Source organism: Notamacropus eugenii, chromosome 2, assembly GCF_028372415.1.
Source record: "Notamacropus eugenii isolate mMacEug1 chromosome 2, mMacEug1.pri_v2, whole genome shotgun sequence".
NCBI classification, from domain to species: Eukaryota; Metazoa; Chordata; class Mammalia; order Diprotodontia; family Macropodidae; genus Notamacropus; species Notamacropus eugenii.
In genome coordinates, this window is record NC_092873.1 from 458,383,913 (window position 1) to 458,406,843 (window position 22,931).

Below are 22,931 nucleotides of genomic sequence, written 5' to 3' on the forward strand. Positions count from 1 at the left end.
TGATGGGGAAAAAAAGACTAAAATTCATCATTCATAAACAATCTCCAGTTTTGTTTTTCTGTGCATGTTAAAATATTCATATTTGTTGATCTTTATTAATTTCATAATTTTAAAAAAGTTATCCAAAAAGCTAGTGGGAACAGGAGAACTAGGACAAAGCAGACGTGTCATGTGGAAGGTCTTACGTAACCAACCAGTGGTTAGTTCCTTGACAGGACAGACAATGCCTGACCAAAGGAAGGATGTGGGAAGGTAAAGATATAGCAACCCTTAGTTTCTGAATGTAGCAGAGCAAAAAAATTTTGAGACCAATCAAGTTTCTAGGAGAGGGCAAAGGAGGAAGTAGACAAGCTAGAGTTAGACAAGTTTTTATCTTATTAAAAGGAAGAGGCAAAGGGAAAAACAAAGAATCACCATCTTCAGAATAAAAACTCTGTGACAGAAGAATTATTAAAGCACATAATTGTACAAGAATTAGAAGAACTGACCAGAAGAATAAAATGCACTATTGAAGAGAAAAATACAACAGGTAAATGAAAAATAATAAAAAATGTAAGTGTATAGAATCTATAAGAAATATTTAATTAATGTCTATTGATATTTTCTTGGTTTTGTTTGATCATTAGAGGAAAAGTATACATATGTAGATATCCTTTTATAATAATTAGGATTCAAGTTTAGGTTCATGAATGCACTTTCTAAATATTAAGTGTAATATAAATTCAAATTAATCAAAGAATCTAAAAGTTGAGAAGTACTTAAGAGATTAATTAATCCAACCAATCTCTCTACAAAAAGCCCCTCTCCATCATATCTAACACATCTTCTTATCTGAAGATCTCCAGTGAGGGGAGACCCACTATTTCCCAGAGTAGCCTCTTCCATTCGAGGGATAGTTCTAATTGTTAAAAAGGTTTTTTTCCTTACTTTGACACTAGATTTTTTTTTAACTTAAGTACAACACTTTACAGTTATCTCAATTACATTTCTTATTATTTTATTCAGCCTAATGTTCATAATTGTCATAATCTCTTTGAATCTCATTTCCAACCCTTTTGAAACCATGCCCTTCAGGTTTATATCACCTGTAGATTTGATCATCTAAATCTTTATCTCTATCACTGATAAAAAATATTCAATAACTTAGGACCAAACACAGATCCCCCAGGGCACTCCTTGGAGACCTCCTTTAAAGTTGCCATAGAACTATTAAGTTCTTTTGGGTCCAACCATTGAACTAATTCTACATCCACCTAATTTTACGATCATATAATCTATATCTCTCCATGTAGTCTACAAGCATAATAAAAGAAATTATATTTTTTTCCCTTATGAGTCCTTACTCTGGTAATACTAACTATGTAACTGTAGCATGTTGACCACTCTGGGCTTTAAAAAAAAATCTAACATTATCCTAATAAAGTGACTTAAGGAATGTCAATAATTTTAATAATTGACTCATTTTCAAGTTCCCAGAAAAGTTTTAACCTTTGCTTCTTTAAATATGTAAGAAATTTAGTAAATACTGATTTAAAACTGACCTTAGGACTAGCCAATGATATTCTACATATTTTGAAAAGTAATTTTGGATTTGTAATGCTGAAAGCAAATAGCAAATTCTAAGCAACTTATGAGGACCAGTTTTTAAATTTTTGATGTGAGCCAAACAACTCAGAAATCCACAATCAGCTATAAATCAGAGCTAGATTTGTCTTGCTGATTTTCTAGACTTAAGTGTTAATAATGCAGAATCAATGTGTGTTCAGAGACCATTTGTTAAGGATTTAACAGCAAACTCCTGTATATCACTTTATAAACATTTCTTGAGCTTAGCAGGAGGCAGCAGGAGGCTCAGAAAACAGTCATCCCCAGACTGGAAGGCTGGTGACTAGAGGATGACAACGACAACATTTCAAATTTGCAAAAGTATAATATATCCATTATCTCATTTGAGCCTCCCAGCTTCTAAAGATCATAGGATCATTATCTAGAAGAGATCTCAAAGGCCACCATCTGACAACATCCTTCTATAGATGAAATAATTGACTTCCTAAGAGGTAAAGGTAGAAGTCAACATATATCACGGAATATCTCTCTGTTTCAGAGCAGTCACTGGGACTTTGTTCTGTGATTATTGTTCAAGTGCCAGATGGACGACTCAAAAAATAACTAGTTCTCACAAAGCAATTACAGTATAGGAAGAGGAAAGATGTAAAAGTTCAACTTGAATTTTCATGAAAAAGGGGAAGAAAAACCCTAATATTATTGAGTTTTGCTGTCTAGAGATTGTTGCTATTAACTTGTAAAAAGATATCATTGTTTCCCACTGAGTAGGCTTAAAATATAAATTATATTATGTTTAACCCAAACTATTAATGAAGGTGAAAGGATGGCAGAATCTCTGGGGTCACCTTAGTCCTAATAGTAATCATCCATTGCTCTTGCACTGGAAAAAAAAGAAAAGAAAACAGCAATTAGAAATAAATACTTCTCCAAAGAAACAGGTACAGCCATACAAATGGAGCTTCTTTTTGGTTTGTTCAAGGAAAAATCAATTAAATGTTTCCTTAGCATACAAGGAGGAAGATGAAGCCAATCCTTTGTTTTTTATCATTGAAACTCTTCTAAGAAAGCATTTATTTTTCTGTTTCTGGTCTTAACTGCAGACTTAGAGACAACTTGATTATTTTTAATGACTGGATTTATGCTTTAGTGGTTTGATAGACATATGATATTAACAGTATTGCTACCTTTTGCCACTGCTACAGATCACAAGCTACAGTTGTCTTCACACATTACATATTCGTGATAGATAACCCTACCTGGGTAATCTCTGCTACTGAACAATCCTTCCATGTTGTTCTTATCTCATTCTCCACTGTACCAACCACGTAGCCCACTCCCTTTATTCCACACTCATATACACATACATTCTAAAAGGAGAATATGTAGCTTTCTATTTCATTGAGATTGAGGCCACCATAGATGATATTCCCTCAGATTCCTCTGTTCCTCAAACCTTCTCAATATCATTACTCTCCTTCTCTAAGGTCACAGAAGAGGTATTCCAACTATTCACTTAGAGCAGGAATAACTGGTAAAATTAGGTTAACTCTATTAACTATCTGTATGACAGTTATCCATGCTGAGTTTTGGCTTTTTCTACTTATGTTGCTGTTTATGAGAGATTAACTTCCCTTAGCTTCTGCAGCCCCTTCTTGGAGATATCATATCCTTCCTTTCACAAACCTCTTGCCCTCTGTCTCTCCTTAATGGGAGGCTGGATAGGATGGAGGGAAATATAGTTAGTCTTTCACAACATGACTGCTATGGAAGTGTTTTGATTGACTACACATGTATAATTTGTATCAAATAGCTTGCTTTCTCAATGGGGGTGGGTGGAAAGGGAGGGAGGGAGAGAATGTGAAACTCAGAGTTTTAAAAATAAATGTTAAAAATTGTTTTTATATGCAACTGGGAAATAAGATATACAGGCAATAGGGTATAGAAATCTATCTTACACTACAGGAAAATAGAAGTTAAGGGGATAAGGGGGGATGAAAGAAGGCAGGGCAAATTGGGGGAAGGGGTAATCATAATGGATACTGTCTTGGGCAAGGGAAGGATAAGGGGGGGGGGAATTTGGAACTCAAAATCTTGTGGAAGTAAATGTTGAAAACTAAAAACAAATTAATTCTTAAAAATGTTTTCTCTCCTCCAGGACCTTACTAGTGGTTATCCTCTCTCATTCACCTTCAATCCTTCCCTCACTATTGGCTTCTTCCCATTTGTCTAACAAATATATAAAGGTCTCCCAATCTGATTAAAATTCTTCCCTTGACCCTTTTATCCCATTTGTTTAATGTTCCACCTCTCCTTTCCCTTTTCTTAATTTCTTCAGTTTTAGAAGGTGCTTTAGAGGTCATCTAGTTCAATCAGTATCTGACTATAAGTCTTTTCTAAAATAGCCCTAATACTTGGTGGTCCAGCTTACACTTGAAGAACATCAGTCAATAAAAAGGAACCCAGCTAGGTGAGATGACGGATAGAATAACAAGCCTGGAGTCAGGAGAATCTAAGTTCAAATCCACCTTCCAATATCTACTATTTGTGTGACCCTAGGACAGTCACTTCATCCTGTTTGTCTCAATTCCTCGTTTATAAAATGAGGAGAAGGAAGTATCAAACTACTCCAGTATCTTTGCCAAGAAAACCTCAAATGTGGTCATGAAGAGTGGGATACAACTAAAATGACTCAACAATAACAAATGCCTACTCTGTGCCAGGAATAGTGCTAAATACTTTTTTTTTAAAAATATATTATTTCATTTGATTCTCACAACCATCATACATGTGGAATGTTGCTAATACTGTCAGATATAATGCATTGATTAGTTTTACTATAATGCTTTTAAAAATCTTTATTACAATGAATAACTGTAATATACTGAATACTGTGTAGTGGAGAGGAAGGAACATATTTTGAAATACAGAAGGAATATATTTAGAAATGAATATAAAACAAATGTAAAAGATATAAAGGTTAGATAATTTTAAGTGCTATCAAAATTCAAAATATACATATCCAGTTACTAATTTTCTCATGCTCAGAGAATGTATTAAATCAGATGGAAAACAGAGGAGATAATTTTCAGTTTCATAAGCTAGGTAATAATTTTTTTCCGAGGATTTCAAGTTCCTAGGTACTCTTAAAGAATAAAAAAATTGGATGAAAATCAATTTTTTTTCCTAACCACACCTGTTGAATTTTTTGAGGGTTATTGCAAGGGGGTAATAGCTCCTTGCAATTGATTGCTACCAGATAGAATTTATGTTTACAAGAAGTCTATAAGCTCTTTATTTCACTGGCCTGTTGTTAATAGATGGGTTTTGCTAATTCTCTTATGTCAATCCTATTAGCAATTCAGAGCTGTTCCTGCAAGGTCATCATCCAGGGACCTCAATCCGGGCTTAGATCTACCTATGTGCCATAGGAATTCAGTCAAAAAAGGAATTCCCTTCTCCTGAACACTATCAAAGGCACCAAGTGGTCCAGTTGCAACTTGATCCAGACAACTGAGCAGCAGGCCAAAAGGTAGGTTGGGGTTTTGTTTCTTTTTTGGGGGGGAAGGATTAGTCACTTTAATGGGTTAGTTTTTTTTTAACATTACACACATTTACAGATTACACTCTCTTCATCAGGGTTTTCTTGGGAAAAAGTGAAGCAGCAAAATGAAACAAATAATGCAGACCAGTTGGTCTATTATTCTTTAGATTTTATTTCAGAAAAAAAAAGTAGCCCTACTACAAAGCTATTCTTATAATCTTAAAAAATTACTTGGGGTACTGAACTGTTAAATGACTTCCTATGTGACACAACTAGTAAGGTGTCTGAGACAGGACTTGAACCCAGGTGCTCCTAACTCACTCCCAGAACTGTACTCAATATGCACATATATATATATATATATGTATGTATACATATATATATATATACTATAATGAAAAACAAATGCCTGAGGTTTGTCTTTGCCACTTAAAATTAGTCTGTGTTGATCAGTTTCCTCTAGAATTAGAGCATCCTATTGGATTAAATTTGGAATAAGGTTTGGAATTTTGGAATTCTCAGTTCATCAGTCTTTTTGGAGGTGGAGAGGAAAGAGAGAAAGAACTGAAAGAAAAAGAAATTGCCTACTCAGCAAGTTATGTTTAGAGATCTAGCTTCCAGGAACCTGTGGATGAAAAACTCCTGGCTGAGGTTTAGTTTTTTTTCTATTCATGCCTCAAACCCAGTGTGATACAAAAGGAAAGAAGGAAGAAGGAAGGAAGGAAGGAAGGAAGGAAGGAAGGAAGGAAGGAAGGAAGGAAGGAAGGAAGGAAGGAAGGAAGGAAGGAAGGAAGGAAGGAAGAAAGGGAGGGAGGGAGGGAGGGAGGAAGGAAGGAAGGAAGGAAGGAAGGAAGGAAGGAAGGAAGGAAGGAAGGAAGGAAGGAAAAACTTAAAAGAAATTAAGAGCTTACTATCTGCAAAGCACTGTGATAAGGGCTGGGGATAAAAATAGTAAAATAAGACAGTCCTTGACTTCCAGGAGCTTATAAGCTAGTGGGAAGACAGCACATATTGAAGGTTTCAGATACAACTCAGATAGAAACAATCCATGGTCCTTAGGGGGTGCAGTGGCAAAGCAAATGGGAATGTCTCTTATCTACTATCATTTCCACTAATACAATCACATCAGTTTCTGATGTTGAACCATTTGACAATGCCAAGGTCCTTGATGACAAGAACTTTCCTTTCTGGGTTTTCAGTAGTTAAGGATGTGGTCCCTGCAGGAATGACAACAATAGGGATTGTTTCCTACAATGATGCCTGCAGCTACTGGACTAGAAGGACTCCTATATCAAAAGCTCTTGGGTTCAGGGTCCTAGGCTATCTCCATCTAGGTCTGAGGTAAGGTGGTAGAAAGAAAAAGAAAGAAGGAGTAAAAAGAAAGAAAAGGAAGCTTTCTTCAATGCTTTGCCACAACAGGGGCCCACAAGACTCTCAGAGTGTGGCCAGATCAAAATGTAATTGGGAAATGTTTAATAAAAAAATAAAAATACAATACAATATAGATAGTATCAATTTTCTTGGTTTTCTAAGTCAATAAACAGCCCACAGGGATCCATTTCTATTTGAGTTTGACACCATGGTGTTTACCATACCTTATCATGACAGGGGAAAAGAACAACTGTTAGAAAATGTGAAAAAATTAAACCATTTTGTCAGGTTATCTATAGGACCAAATTGGGAAGCAACATGGTACAATGGAAAAGGCATTGACCCCAAAGTCAGAGCACCTGTGTCATATTATTACTGGGACTTGGGCAAATTATTTAACCCCCTCTGCCTCAATTTTATCATCTGTAAAATAAACGGGTTGAATTGAACGACTGCTGAGATTCCTTGCAGCTCTAGATCTATGATCCTATTAATTTCTATTGTAACTTCAGGGAACACCTCAAGTAAAGTGGCTGAAAACCTGAAAGGGAACTGCTAAGCTTCCATTGATATGTTTTAAATTAGATAAAAAATCTTGCAGAATTCTTTCTCTACATTCTTCCCTTGTATCTCTCAGAGATGACCATTACTAAGCATTCCATTTTATTAGACATAAATAACTAACACCAACAACATTTTCAGCTTGAATTGTGAAAGTGCATGAACCAGGATTCTTACCCTGTTTTGCAAGAGACCCTTTTAATCTGCAGAATCAGCTTTTACTTATAACATCCCTTTTTAAAAACATGTGATCACAGAAGACTTGCACTTGAGAGTCAGCTGCATCCCCCAGCAAAAGATCAGTTTAACATACCAGAATCTATAACAAACATCACAAAGGACAGTCCATATTGCTTTGTTGTGCTAGAATTTTGATGAATACCTTATAGATTGGAAAAAGTATTCTGTAGGCTGGGTACAAGCAATCTTTTTCCCCCATAACCATTCAGAAATTTCTGTTGAATTGTATTTATGGGAATTTATTGTTTCTGTATTTAATCTTTATTATGTGATTCAGATTTTTATCTAGAAACTATGAATGCCATTAAATATTGGCTGAAATTGAGTTCACATGGACTGTAACATAATATCACCAAAGTATTTCTGACACATGAAGAAATTTTAAGACTACAGTTCGCTCTTAAATTTCGAAAAGAAACCTGCCACTTTCCTCATTTCCTCCAGAAAAGCTAGGAGGAAGTCTTAAGACCACTGGTGATGCCCTTTGCCCGGTCATTCCCCTCATCTCCTCCCTTAGCCCCTTCCTGTCCAGAACCCATCTGAACTGCTTGACGTAGTAGCATCAGGCCTTACCATCTGCCCTTACCTCTGTGCCCTCAAGACCCTTAGCATTGTTATTGGATATACTACATAAACTAAGGACTCCTGGGCCTCTCCATCTACTGCCCCCTCTTTTGCTGTTGTTCAGTCATTTTCTGTTGTATTTGACTCATTGTGACCCCATTTGGGTTTTCTTGGCAAAGATATTGGAGTGACTTGACGTTTCCATCTCCAAACTGCCCCTTCTGAGGCCCTCCAAGCCTTTCCATTAGCTCCTCTAAGTAAAGTGTGAATACCTTGAGAACAGAGGCTGTTTTTATTTTCTGTTTTTATTCCCAAATCTTAGCATGGTGCTTAGCACAAAGCACGTATTTAATAAATGTTTTTTCATTTATCTATTCCTTCCATTTCTGGAAATTCATTTCCTCTCCCCTAGAGTAAAAGCAGCATTACCAGGTTAACACCAAGCAGGTGGGAGGCCTCTTCTGAGAAAGACTTTTCTCCAGGGGCAAATAGTTCTTACCAAGGGAGAGAGGAATGAGTGTTAGCATTAGAGTTGGAAACCTAGGATCAATCTCACCTTAGTAGTTCTATGACCTGGGTAAATCACTTAACTTCTCAGATTTTCAGCTTCCTCATGTGAAAAAGTGGTTATAGTAATAGTAATGCTCATAAAACTACTTTGGAAGATTTACATTTAATTGTCAACTATATACCTATTAATAAGTCCCTTTAAAATGTTGCTCCTTGAGCTCAAAGACTGTTTTTCTATTTTTTTGTATCCCCTAAACTTTGAACAGTTCAATAAGTATTTATTGAGGCAGCATTATTAAGTCCCTATTATGTGCCAAACACCACGCTAAATAGGCACTGAGAATACAAAGAAAAGCAAAAACAAAAAACAAAAAATCACTCCTCTCAAGGAGCTAAGAGTCTAGCAGTGTTGGGTTCATAGTAATCACTTCATAAGCACTTATTGATTCATAATTATTGTTATCATTATTCTTACAGAAGCAACCTAGTAGAAAGAGCCAGTTATGCTAATTTCTATGTGCCTGGACAACTCCTTGGGACTAGCTGATTAAATCATGGATGGATGGCCATCACCGGTCATTTGCATATTATTAGCGTTACTGGTGCCATAAGGGGCTGCAAACTGGGCTTCAACCTGGAGTCCTCTCCTACTATAGAAACCATTGGCAAAATTCCTCCTACCATCTCCAACCAAAAGGCAGCAGAAGCTTTTGGCCAAAGCAACATTCGTTATGGAAAGGCTTGTGAACTTTTATCTAGAATCAGAACAAAAGAGAAACGCATATAAAAAGTGACAGGACAGTTGTAAGTACAAGATAATGAGCGTACTTTTTAGGCATTTAGGCATTTTGCTAAGATTTTGAAGATTTTATTAACCATGCTGTAACTGAGTTCATCAAGCAGTGCTAGGCTCTTGTACTCAGTACTGAAGACAGAAGAGGGGAAAAAACAGTTACTGTCTTTAAGGACTTATATTTCCTTGAGCAAGGAAAGGGGAAAACATCATACACACAAGGAAATAAAAGATACATTCAAAATAAATGTAAGGTGATGCGGGGGATTAACAACTAGGTAAATCCAGAAAGGCCTCTTGAAGGAGGTGCTGTTTGAGGGTGAACCTTTAGTGGATCTAGGGTTTTCAAAAGGCAGAAATGAGAAGTGGAGCATTCTAAATATGGGGGAGACAGCTTGGGCATAGCTAGAGAGGTGGAAGATGGAGTGTCACTTATGGAAACAGAAAGTCAGTCAGTTTGGCTGGAAATATAAAATTGAGAGGAAATAATGTGTAACCAGTCTTGAAAGTTAGACCAGGGCCAAATGGTGATGACAAACAGGGGAGTTCCTGCTTTATCTTAGGGTATCTTAAGAGACACTGCAAGATCTCAATTAGGAGAGTTATACCTGTGTTTTGATTATATTAATCAGATAGGTATGTGTAGGATGGATTAAAGAGGGGAGAGGCAGAATTCCTTACTTTCTGGGGCTTCTGATGCTATTTCTTTAGTTGCAGTGGTCATTATGACAACATCCAAAAAATAGAAAAGTGAAAAATGAGGTTGAAAGGAAGCTATTTGTGTCCTGAGAGTTTTCGGATGCTAGAATTTAAGGATGGTAGTAGAAATTCTGGAAGTTGTTTCCTCCTCTGTAAACTTTTACTTCATTACAAATTTAAAATGCAAAAAATACATCTCCTTTCCAGCATGAAAGGGAAGAGGAGGAAAAATGAGAGGGAAAATACATTAAAATTCACAAAATGTTGTATAAGGGAAGGTCACTTTACAGGGAGGTTGCCCAAATCCTCACTTTCCATACATAAACACATATGAGAGAAACCATTTAGAAGTGGTAGAAGAACCATCCAATACTTGTGGTTTTCTTGACTGATATTTAATCATATGTTTCTTTCCATACTGAACACTCAATGAAATAGTCATCTATTTACTCTAAATGAGTTGTTTAGCTCTTGATCAAAAATAAATCTTGATTGTTCTCTCCTGAAAAATTACCCTACTAAGATAGAGCTCCAAAATTATTGGTCAACTAAAATCATGTTGTAAAGCAAACATCTCATCTTTTCTGAAATAAATTGACAAAAAAAATGTGATGATAGATGAACTGTTGACATGGGTGAAACAGGAGAATAAATGCTCATTGGAGGTATGTTGTTCATCCATGTAAAGTTAATGGATATTTTGGGAAGTCATCTAAGTCCTATCAGGGGAGAAAATCCAAGGCACATAGGCATAATCAAATATGCAAAGTATCTGTAAATTCTAAGTATGTGGGGAGCTCCAGGTGTAGGCAGTCTTCAGCCTGACTTAGCAAATAAGTCCTGGGAAGCTGCCTGAGCCACAGATAAATTAAGTGATTTCTCCAGGGTTTTACAACTACTAAAGTGTCAAGATGTGAACCTCAGTCTTTTTGTTTTTTTTTACCACAACCATGAAGCTCTACCAGTCAGGATTTGAACATTGGCTTTCTTGATACCAAGCCCAAGACTTTATCTATTATGCCAAGCTTTTGGTAGGATGTATTGGGTTGTTTTTTTTTTTTTAACCTAGAAATCAGTCCTGCTCTTCTAAGTATTTCAAATACTTTGTTTCTTTCAACCTACTACGCCTTTCTCTATTAAGGGACATTGTCTACAGCCAATCAGTAAGCACAGCTTTAGTGAACACCTACTGTAGACCTAGAATTTTCATGCTGCAGGGGCATGAAAAAGAAGTTTTTGACATGGTACCTAGGTACATGGGACTCAGTCATCTTGTGAGTACAAGACACGTACACAGGAAGCACTTATAGAACACAAGGTAGTAAATGATTAAGGATTAAAACAGCAAATAGTCCCAGAATTGGCTGTCTGAATCTAGCTGCCCTCTGTAGACCAGCCACTTCTATGGGTGCAGGTAGGCAAACAGCAGAGGCCAAGGATTGTGGGGTGATTACAACTTGGAGGGGACTGTAAATTTTCTTGTGCCCAAAGATACCTTTTGTAATCAGGCTTGGTTTGTGGCATTTGTTCTCCCCGTTAGCCATCCCTTTAGGTAATCATTCCAAGGGTCTGCTGAGAAGGGGAAGTTTCATACTTTTGGAAAGCAAGTGACTGCTCTGGATGTAATCATCTGCTATGAGTCAGTTAATAATCCCTGACACTGTCTGAGGAGAGGTCTAAGAAGATATAAAGTGAGGGGGAGCATGACCCCAGCAAGGGAGGGCAGAATAAGTGGAAAATATGGAATAAGGAGATTTAACACAGGGGGTAGGATGGGGGAATTGAGAAAAGGGAAGGCTGCTCCTAAAGGGGAAGCAAAATGCTTATAAACTTTGCTGAAATTCACAGTTTTACCCAACAACAGGACATTCTTGCTAACACAGTTGCAGCAGTTAATATTTTAGAGGCATGCTCAGTGTTAGTTTAATGGCTTGAAAGTGATCGTTTACTTCAGCATTTAATTCTTAGAGAATTCTTTATGTCCTCTGGCTAATCATAACTTCAGATATATCAGCATCATTTGGGATTAACTCCTCTCCTGGAAGAGTCTCTCCTGACTGGATTGTGGTTTGTGAAGGCAGCATGTGCCTTCCTGTGTTCAAGAGATGGAAGAGAATTGATTTTAAACCTTACTATAAAAGAACTGTTTTCTTGTTAAGGCATTACTTTTTGGCTATCTCACTCCTGTCTATTTTCTGGGTTTTACCTCTTTGGAGAAAGATACCAGTTATATCATCAAAAAAAGTGATTTTCTTGTTTACATTCTTAATCTCTTCATCCCTTATCTCTTAAAACAAAATTCAGAATAAAGCATTTTGAACAAGTATCCCCAATTCCCACCCCAAAGTATCAGTAGTATATTTCTTCTGTACCTGAACAAATAGGAGAATATAAATATAAATTATGTTGACAAGTATTTATTAAGAACCTGCTATGTAAGTTTCTTGAGAGGAGAGATTTTCTTGAATGAAACTTGAGCACCTAGCAGAGTGCTTTACATATAGGAGGTGCATAATGAATGCTTCTTCAATGACGATTGATTTATAGCAGACATGCTATATGTTGGTCATATATTATGGGGACCTCAGAATAAAACAGCACTGCTTAGCATCTTTGTAGGACTCACCAACCCTAAAATAAAGGAAGGACTAGAAAACTAAGAAAAACTGGCAAGCTCTTGGACTCAAGTGAACCTGGAATCAAAAATATGTTAGATTACCTACCAAGACAGTTTCCATTAGGAATACAAATTTCCTTTTTTTTTTTTAAGCAGCAGTTATGAGTACATGAATGATGACTTGCTACTTTTCACAAAATTTCCCCAAACATGATTGTATCATAGAAAATATTACAGAATTTAGAGCTGAAGTCATTCATTCAATAAGTCAACAAGTATTTATTAAATGTTTACTCTGTCCAGGCAATGTGCTGAGCATTGGACTTACAAAGTAAGGCAAAAACATGGTCTCTGTCCTCAAGGAGTCCGTATTCTAATGAGGGAGACAACATGTAAATAAGAAGGCTCCTCAAAGATCCCTAAGAACTGGATGTAAATTTCTTTGGCTTCTGGGTTTATCTCTTCCAGTATTGTTATTACTATTAACTGTTACTAATAATTCAAATTTCGTTCAAAAAATCTTACAATGAAAAGACTAATATTTTCTTTCCATATAAACTTATGAGGGTTAATAGAGAAATATGTAAATATTATATTTATTTATATATCATATATAATACATATATATAAATACATACTCTATACATTTTAAGTTATTTTGATTTAATTTCCTAAATTACTCATTTCTGCAACATGTACCCCCTTTTCAATTAGTTTGTTTTACTGAATTAAGACGTCACAATAGCGGTGGCTTGTAATCTGCTCACAGCCTACAGCAGAGAATATTCTCCTAAAATCTTTGTTTTCTTCATCACATATCAGTATTTACATCTGCAACAAATCAAATACTTGACAGGTCTCTAACCAACAAAAATATAGGTCGGAATGTTTAAAACGACTAGTAATAGACATTGTCATAGGGCAGATTTAACTATATATCTTAGCAATAGCTCTATTAGTTTTCAAATTGTTTTTTTTTTTTAACTGAAGGTTAGACTTTAAGCATTTCCTTTCTTTTGGTAATTCAAAGAATCATTTTTATAAGATGGGAGTGGACCTGTGATTTCTTTGGTATAGGGAACTCCCAAATGATGAAATTATCTACTAAGGCAGGTTGATGCTCTCACTGCAATTTATAGACTTAAAAGCTTGCCTAGGTGTCAAATAGCCGTATGTTTGGGAAATATTTAACAAAATAAACAAAAATACAAGAAAACATAGATAGCCTATTCTAAAACTAAGTTAATATACAGCTGGCCAAGATCTATGCTTATAGTTTAGTGACCTTCCCCATTTCTACACCACTGGTGTAGGGCACTGAGAGTTTAAGTGGTTTCTCCAGGATCACGCAACCTAATTATATATCAGGGATGGAATCTGAATCCAGGTCTTCCTGACTCTGTAGCTGCCTCTCTATGCCCAGTAAGAACTTGACTGAATTAATGTGTAAGTGATTAATAAAAAGGAGTTTTTAATGACTTTAAGAGAAAAGGTTTGAAGAATATGTTCTTATCTAACAGGAGTAACTGGGATCTAATACTATTATTATTACTACTATTAATATTAATATTGCTACTACTACTACTATTACTACTACTATTAAATCCCCACATAGTATAAAATGAGCACCAAGAAAGATGGCAAGTTAATTTAAACTATTCATTCTGATTAATCTTAATTATTTTTATTTTTCATCCATTGAAGTCCTATTCCATTGGGAGCTAGATGTCACAATGGATAGAACATTGTCAAGAAGTCTTAAGTTCAAATCCAGTCTCAGACACTTACCAGTTATGTGACTCTGGGAAAATCACTTAATCTCTGTATTTCTTCAACTCTATAATGGGTACCCACTTACCACAGTTGTTCTGAGGATCAAATGAGATAATATGTTAAAAAAAAAAAAAAGAGGGTGTATGGCTTAGAACAGCGCCTGCTACATAGTAGGGATAATATAAATGATTATTCCTTTCTCTTTCTTCTTCCCTTCCATTGCCTCCTCATGGCATGGGGGTGATGCTGGATTATCAAAAGATATCTCAGTGCTGTACAAGTTCTCTCAGGTCCTATCAATCTAGAATAGTTTTAAGGATAGGTCCACCAGTAATAGAGTAGATGTCTACTGTTTGAGGACCAATCAAGTTAACTTTGGAAAAGGATATGAACAAGTTGGTAGCAAGAACTTAGATATTTAGGGGTGGATCTTTCTAGCCATAGCAGCTCCTAAACACTTACCCATGAAAGCATCAGTCGGTCCATCAATAAGCACTGGTAGAAGGAACAAGTACCCACACGAATTAAATCACATATCTATGAAGCATTTAAAGTATTTTAATGTATCTATGTATATACATAGAGAATAGTAAAACCTGAGAGAAGTAGCCCTTTAAAATTTAATATGATGTTCCATCATTGGGTTCTCATGACCAAGATTCTTGTTTAAAGTCAATAAGCTTTTAAGGATGAGCAAAATGCACAATTGCAACTGCCTAAAACTGCCTTGCTCTAATCAAGAAGAAACTGCGTCATAGTCATAACTCTTTTTAATCAGATAAGGTAACCAATCTGGTAACCCTCCTGGAACAATGGCAATCCCTAAGTTAAGCTGACAGTTTTCTCTGTAACCTTGCCCCAGTTTCTCACTTCTTTCCGATAAAAACATACTTGTTTGAAGGTCTCCCAGTGCATCCTGGGTCACCTCCAGTCATCCTCCTGAATATCTGGTCACTGGACCCAGATGGCTCAGGAGGAGAAAGTGAGGTTGGTGACCTTGCACAGCCTTCCCTCACTCAAAACAAAGTAAACTGCAAGTCATGTCATCATTTCTTTGATGGCATGGTCTTCTTCTGTAATGAAGGACGAACACAACAACAACTTGTTAGATGCATAAAATACTTTATATGATTCTACTGACAATGTTCTAAAACCTTTGTTCTGGTTTATCCATGATTGTAGATTTCCTTTTTGTTTTTGTCTTTTCCTCCTTCTTTTGTCCAGACCTATGATCTTATCCTGTGTAAGATACTCCTGCGAAGCAATACAATGCAGATTCTACAAGCACTTGGTCTGCAACTTAATACTCTTAGAGTGTTGCCGGGGACATTAAGGGGTTAAGTGAATTGCCTAGGACTAAGCGGACATGGATATTAATCACTACTAATGATATTATGGGACAAATGTTGTTCCGGATTTTTTAAAAAATCTTGCCCAGAGAAAGCTATCGAACTAACATTTATATAGGGTGGCCCCAAAGTCTTGGTGCAATCCGCTAAGACTTTTGGTACATTTTGTTCAATGTATGTCCAAAGTGCTTTGGATATGTGATCTCATTTGATCATAGTCTAGACCCAGAGGTTCTTAACATTTTTTGTGTCACAGACCCCTTCAGTAGTAACCTGTGTGTAACCTATGGACCCCTTCTCGAAATATTGGGTTTTGCCCACATTCATAATTGAAGAAAATGCTAAATTTCAATTAGATGTTAGAGAAAATACAGATGCATTTTTGCCCCATCCAAGTTCATGGATCTCCAGAAACCTATTGTCTAAAAGGCTAAAAAGTCTAAGTGTAGAGATATCCTCACAAATGCAATGTGTATACAATGAAAGTATTAAATAATGGATGAATCAATGAATGAAATGAGTAAAGCTAAAATTAGAACAAATGGATTGATATTATAAGGAAGTTGGATAGCAATTCAGATGATTTGGCAGTATTAACAGAAATGTGGGTGATGACAAAGAAAAGTCTATCTTTCCTTTCCTAGAGTTGAGAAAAGCAAGGCAACATAATTTTTTCCTCCATTTTTTTTCTCTCCCTTCCTTATGAAGGTATCAACCAATGCTACTGTTGGTAGCTACTCTTATATCCCTATCCCCTCCCCATCAGTACCCTCAATCCATGAACAAAGGTCAAAATCACCCCTTTTTCACATGAAGTCATTCCACAATGAATATATTTCTCTATGTGACCTAAAGCTTGTCTTGAGGATTGGATTACCTTCTCAGCAAGGTAGTGCCTTAATTTTTTTTTGACAGTAATCAGCTTTCCTTTCTTTCACTGTGGGCTTTTGTCTTAGCAAAACCAAAGACACTAAGCATTATTTCTGTTTCTTGGTTATTGGTAACACAATTGTTTTCAGAGTTGTTAAAACACTATTCATATTTTTTGTACATAAGTACCTGAAATAAGGATCTTGTTCTCTCAAAATTCAGAAGGAAGAAAACTCTCCAACTCAAAGCTAAAGCATTCTGAGTTTTAAATAGTTCTACAAAAGTTACCAGGTGATCTGCCATTTTTTTATTTCTAATTATAACTTTTATTTTAATATACCAAGTTATCAGCAATTACTTTTGATGACTACAAGTTTTCCCCTATTTACTCTCTTAGATAATTAATAGTTATAGTACTATTAAAAAGTTGTTTAGATTCTATAAAACTGAGTTACTTCCATTTTTGTGCTCCACCTTTATTTCTAATGTGTACCTCACTTCCTTTTTCATATTTCTAGTTGTATGATTCATGAAAACTACCTCTTTCTTTCTTTTTTCCTTTTCATAAAATAGTAAGATTTATATAATGCTTTAAGTTTTAAAAGTGCTTTATTTGTATTTTATCATTTTATTTTCTCATCTCTTTATCTCATCCAGACTGAAAGTATGATGGCCAATCATGGGCAAGACGATTTGTTGATTGGCATAGAAGCTTTGACCTGTTTGATTTCCAGCTTGGGCCATTTTGCCCCCTCTTTATGCAGCCTGGTGGCCCCTGCTCCCAGAAGACTGCCATATTCATACTAGACTTAGCATGGACACACAAGCTCAGAATTCCCAAACTCTAATGCTCTTTCAGCCTCAGTATCCCCTAGTAGCAGAGATTACAGGTATACATCACCACTTCTAGCACATTTTCCTTCTTTCTTAGAATATTCTGAACAAAATACAAACTTTTCTTGATGTCAGGATCGTTATGAAAATTATGTACTGCACAATGATGTCCTCTAAGTCTACTGAAGTATGTAAGTCTATGTCATACCTAAGTTAAACACTACAATATTTCAGTCCTGGTATTTGTTTACTTTTTAAAAAAAATTAGTTCTTCTTTCTTCTCCTCTGCTGCCAGGCTCAGTTGATATTTTACTTCTTATTATAGGGAGTACCACAGAAAGTATACTTGCCTATAACCAGTCCTTTCCTTCCATGTAATTTCTGGCTTCCAATTTGTTTTGGGTTGAGAAATGAGATAATCAACCCTGTTAAATATACGTGCAAAGTAAAAGTAAATAGTCTCTATATGAATACTTGCCTATGAATAAGGAATATGTGCTTTCTTTGGTATAAGAATCCTGGGTTCTTTATTTTGATTTCTCAAATATCATTTTGGTTCCTACCCAATTCTTGCCTATGTTCTAGACACGCAACATTGCTAGAGAACTGAAATCTTAATCAGGAAGGTATTAGTCCATTTGTGTTTTTAGGAAGTGATTACTGATAGAGTATATTTTTCTAGCTTTGGAGAAAAGCTGGGCTCAGGCCATAGACCAGGCAAAATCTCCCCATGTACTTTAGTGTTTTTACTTCTACAATTCAAATAGTGAGGAGATAACAGCTTTACATGATAACTTTACAGAGTAATGACCATTGTTCACAAAGTATATGGTCCAATATAGGAAAACTACTTTGGACTAGGATTTGGTCTAAACACTTGTTATTTAAACATTTTCTAAGGCTTAATATCCTATCACTTTTTACAAATGTTAGTCTATCATCAAACCTAGGAACAAAAGGAAATCATATGATTCAACTATGTATTCTAGACCCATCTATCACTCCTCTACTGATTTCTTTGTTGACTACACAGATTATGTCAGACCCTGACACAAAAATGGAGCAAACTAAAAGCCTCAGTCTGGAAGAGGATTTTGAAGGACAGGCCACACATACAGGTAAAAAACACACTAAGCAAAACATTTCCTTATTTAAGTGAAAACAAATCTCAAGACTACATAAAGTTGCCTTCCTAGAGTTGGGATTTCCTTATTTTTTTTCTAGATCTCAGAGAAATTAGAACTGTTTCATTTTCTACTTCTCTGTTCTTTTCAATTTATTCTGGTACCCACCTAAATATTACCTCTACAATAATAGTACAGCACACATTTACTCAGGACCTACTATATGGAAAACAGTGTGCTAGGCACGAGAATGTTAAAAAAAAATTTACACAAAATATGAGTGTACCAGAGGGATGATGCCAAAATAGCTACAGTGATAAATGTGTAAAGAAATATTAAAATATAAAAGAGTGACAAAACGAAATGCTATTTGAGGTCAGAGAGGGAAGGTCATTCCTGACTTGCAGATAAGAGAAGACTTCTGGATGCAGATAATATTTGTATTGGATTTTAAAGTTTAACTAGGTGTTCAATAGGCAAAGAAGGGAAGAGAGTACAATACTAGCAATTCCCTTTCACCCTATTATTTTAATCTGACCATTATATTATGATGATCTTAAGTGTTCTTTTGTTGATAGACAAAGTTAAAAAATATACATGTCACATATTTATAATGTAGAGGTTTTTGGATGATTCTGTGCCCAAACCTATTTAACATGCTTAAAACAGGAGGGCATTTTTATTATCACAACAATCAGAGACATCCAGTCCATGTAAGTCATTGGTTTCACCAGCAGGAGAAGACAAGTTTGTTTCTATAACACATATACAAGCTTAAGAATTACAAGCTGCCCTTCTGACAATCTAAAGACCAAATGACAAATTTCCTATATTCCAGGCCCCAAAGGAGTTATCAATGATTGGAGAAAGTTTAAGTTGGAAAGTGAAGATGATGATTCCATCCCATCTAACAAGAAGGAAATTCTCAGACAAATGTCTTCTCCTCAATGTCGAGATGATAAAGACACAAAAGAAAGAATCAGCAGAAAGGTAAGAAGAGATGATGTTATTTTTGCAAGAAAAGGTAAGTGCAAATCATACAAATGAATCAGACTGAATTCAACCCCCAGTGAATGGACTCCAGGGTTTAAAAACTTCATGACACCAATTAAGGTTTCGACTAAATTTTCTATTCCCAACACAGTTTAGTAAGTTAATGTTTTTGTTTTGGTGTCATAGAGATATTATCCTGAGCAAATGCACAGTGCTCTTTAGCTATGCATTGGCCCTCCTGAAACAATGAGGGTAAGAAAAAAGAGGGCATGATTGGGGTTGAAAAACTTAATTTCAAGTTCATGTTCTCTCTCTGACTTACTATGACCTTGAACAAATAACTTTCTCTGTTTCAATTTTCCTGTCTGTAGAAGGATAATAGTAACACCTTCTTTGTCTACACAATAAAGTTGTGAGGATTTGAAGAGATATTCATGAAAGTGTCTTGAAAAGTAAAAGGTGGTATATAAAGCTTTTGGATTCAGCAGAATCAAAACCTCTCGTGAGCAAGGACTGTTTTGGTTTTATGCTTATGTTCATAATCACTAGTCCTGTGCCTACAAGAAGTAAGGGCTCCATAAAAGTTTGTTGAAATGGATTAGATTGGATTGGATTTTTTAAAGACTAATACATGAAAATTTGGGAAAATTGCTCCAATAGGAAAACGTAGGTATGGAAAATTGAGGAACATATCAGATGTCAGCCTTCAACTTACATCTGGAAGGTCATCATTTTCATCTACTACCCTTATATTACAGAAAAAGAAACTGAGGCACAGAGAGGTTAAGTGATTTGCCCAGACTCATACAGCTAGCAAGTAACACAAGCCAAGATTTTGAGTCCACATTTATTACAGTTTAGGATGAGAGGAAAGGAGCATGGGATTTGGAGTCCGAGGACCTGAGTTTGAATGTGAGCTCTGCTACTGTGTAACTTTATGTGGCCTAATTTTTTCAAATCTGTAAAATGAGGGACTTAGATGAAAAGACCATTAAGGTCTCTTCAAATTCTAAAGGACCATGATTCTAAATGCTTTACCTTGTGCTAAGGAGTGGGGAAAGAAGAATAAAAACAAACAGTTCTTTGCTTTAGAAGTAGCTGAGGTGGTTCAGTAAATAAGAATTCTAGGTCTGGAGTCAGGAAAATCTGAGCTCAAATCTGACTTCAGACACAGACTAGCTATGTGACAACAGGCAACTCATTTAACGTTTCTCTGTCTTCAACTGTAAAATGGGGATAATAATAGCATTCCCCCCAGAGTTGTTGTAAGGATCAAAGGAGATATTTATAAAGTCCTTAGCATAGGGCCCAGCACATAGTAGGTGCTTAATAAATGTTTATTTCCTTCCTCTCTTCCTTCCCCAAGGACTCCCATTCTAATGGATCCAATCCACTGTACTTTTCAAAATCCTATCATAAACACCTTATTGCATCAAACAGAAACAACGAAATAAACCCAAAATCTATTGCTCTTGCCAGTACCACCCCATCCCTTAGTAAATCAAACAAGCAGTCAATAAGCATTTATTAAGCGGCTACTATGTGCCAGGTACCATGACACACACCAAGGATACAAACACAAGAAAATAACAAAACAATCCCTACACAGGGGGAACAAATATGTGTATATATACATATGTGATGGGATTAAATACAATAAGGGTAAATATGAGGTGGTTAAGAAGGGAAGGCACTTGCAATTAGAGGAATCAGGAAAGGCATAATGTACAATGTGGTACTTCAACTAAGTCTAAAAGGAAAGAAATGAGAGGTAGAGTATTACATATGAGAAAAAGAGAGAAGGACAGTTTGGCTAGATTGAATTTTGTGGATATGTGTCTGGAAAAAGGGGATAGGGCCAGGTTGTGAAGGTCTTTAAAAGCTAAGCAGAAGAGTTTATATATTGTCCTAAAGGTGATAGTCATTGGTAATAACTGAGTAGGAGAGTGACAAGGTCCGATGTGGGTTTGTTTGTCTGTTTTCGCAGATGAGTGTGCAAGAATATGAACTCATCCACCAAGACAAAGAGGATGAAGACTGTCTCCGTAAATACCGGAGACAGTGTATGCAAGACATGCACCAGAAGCTGAGCTTTGGACCCAGGTATGGGTTTGTAACTGAGCTGGAGAGTGGGGAGCAGTTCTTGGAAGCCATTCAGAAGGAACAGAAGGTCACCACAGTCATCGTTCACATCTACGAAGACGAGATCAAGGGGTGTGAGGCCCTGAATAACAGCTTAAGCTGCCTTGCTGTAGAATACTCGATGGTAAAATTTTGTAAAATCAAAGCTTCCAACACAGGTGCTGGGGACCGCTTCTCCTCCGATGTGCTTCCAACACTGCTGGTCTACAAAGGTGGGGAGCTTATCAGCAATTTCATTAGTGTCACTGAGCAGTTTGCTGAAGATTTTTTTGCTATGGATGTTGAGTGTTTTCTTAATGAGTATGGGTTACTTCCTGAAAGGGAGATCCATACACTGGAGCAGGCCAGCATGGAAGATGAAGATATTGAGTAATTTGATGTATAATATTTCAATATCTCAAATGTCCCCTTTTTGTAAACAAAAAGATCTCTTTTCCTTTCTTCTTTTTAGAAAAATCTATACGTGGTAATTGCTTACTCTAACATGTAAAAACCTAACATGATAAGTAAATACCAGGCTTATGTGGATTTCTTACCTTTGAACATGTCAGCTTTCTTTTCAAGTCAATAATATTACCCCTTTATTATATGTGTTAGGATGTAGCCTTCAGTAATGTTATAGACAGATTAAGAGAGATCTAATGATATTTTGACATTTTGGACAGAATCAATTTTCCTTTTCTGAATTAAAAAAAAAGTCTCTGGCCTTTTTCCCTTTGGTTCTGTCCTCAGGATTACTGTTTGAGAAGTAACTATATTCTGCTTATGTAATACTAATAAAGTTGCAAGAGTAAAGTTTTTTGTGTGAAGTTCATTTATTCTCACTTCTTAAATTTTGTAAGGCACTAGAAAAAAATGAGAAATTCCCAAAATGTGAAACAAAATCATCATTATGTAGGGTTAATAATATGTGTCAAGCGAAAAATAAAACCTGATTCATGGCACAACTGATTCTCCTAACCTTTAGTGCCTCTCCAAAAATATATATTTTATATATACATGTATATTCTATATTTACGTGTTCTTCCCTCCGCCAGCAGACTATAAATTCCTTGAGGGCAAGGACTATTTTTGTCTTTGTATTGCTAGAATCTAGCCTAGTGTCTGGTACATGATAGGTGATTAAAAATGCTAACTGAATTGAATTGAATTACCTTAAAGTTGAGAAGACTGAGCTAAAATCCCTTCATCTGTAAAATGAAGATAATAAAAGTAGGAATACCTACATGCCTGTAGGATTATAGATTTGGAGCTGGAAAGGATCCCTCCCCCCATCACTACCATTTAAGATAAGGAAAGTGAAGCACAGAAAATTTAACACTTGTTCAGGTCACAGAGCTACTAAGTTTTTGAGGCAAGAACTGAACTCAAATCTTTACTCTAG

General features: G+C 36.0%; 1 protein-coding gene across 3 annotated transcripts; it reads left to right on the forward strand.

Annotated features, from left to right (window-relative positions):
- Window positions 1–310: 310 nt before the first annotated feature.
- PDC (phosducin) lies at window positions 311–22,342 on the forward strand. Of its 3 annotated transcripts, none has more exons than XM_072648366.1 (5): window positions 311–552; window positions 4,921–5,095; window positions 18,322–18,406; window positions 19,251–19,402; window positions 21,393–22,342. In XM_072648366.1, the coding sequence occupies exons 3-5, from the start codon at window positions 18,325–18,327 to the stop codon at window positions 21,918–21,920; spliced, it is 762 nt and encodes a 253-aa protein (XP_072504467.1). In that variant the 5' UTR covers window positions 311–552; window positions 4,921–5,095; window positions 18,322–18,324; the 3' UTR covers window positions 21,921–22,342. The 3 variants fall into 3 exon arrangements, with proteins under 3 accessions (XP_072504467.1, XP_072504468.1, XP_072504466.1); XM_072648367.1 differs by having other exon boundaries at window positions 367–529; window positions 4,929–5,095; XM_072648365.1 differs by having other exon boundaries at window positions 375–529.
- The last annotated feature ends 589 nt before the right edge of the window (window positions 22,343–22,931 follow it).

What these genes read in the sequence shown, in the direction of transcription:
- PDC (XM_072648366.1), top strand. Translation starts at nt 18,325, where the DNA reads ATGTCAGACCCTGACACAAAAATGGAGCAAACTAAAAGCCTCAGTCTG. An exon ending in AGGACAGGCCACACATACAG is followed by an intron (nt 18,407 to 19,250) that starts GTAAAAAACACA and finishes CCTATATTCCAG; the next exon opens with GCCCCAAAGGAGTTATCAAT. An exon ending in AAGAAAGAATCAGCAGAAAG is followed by an intron (nt 19,403 to 21,392) that starts GTAAGAAGAGAT and finishes CTGTTTTCGCAG; the next exon opens with ATGAGTGTGCAAGAATATGA.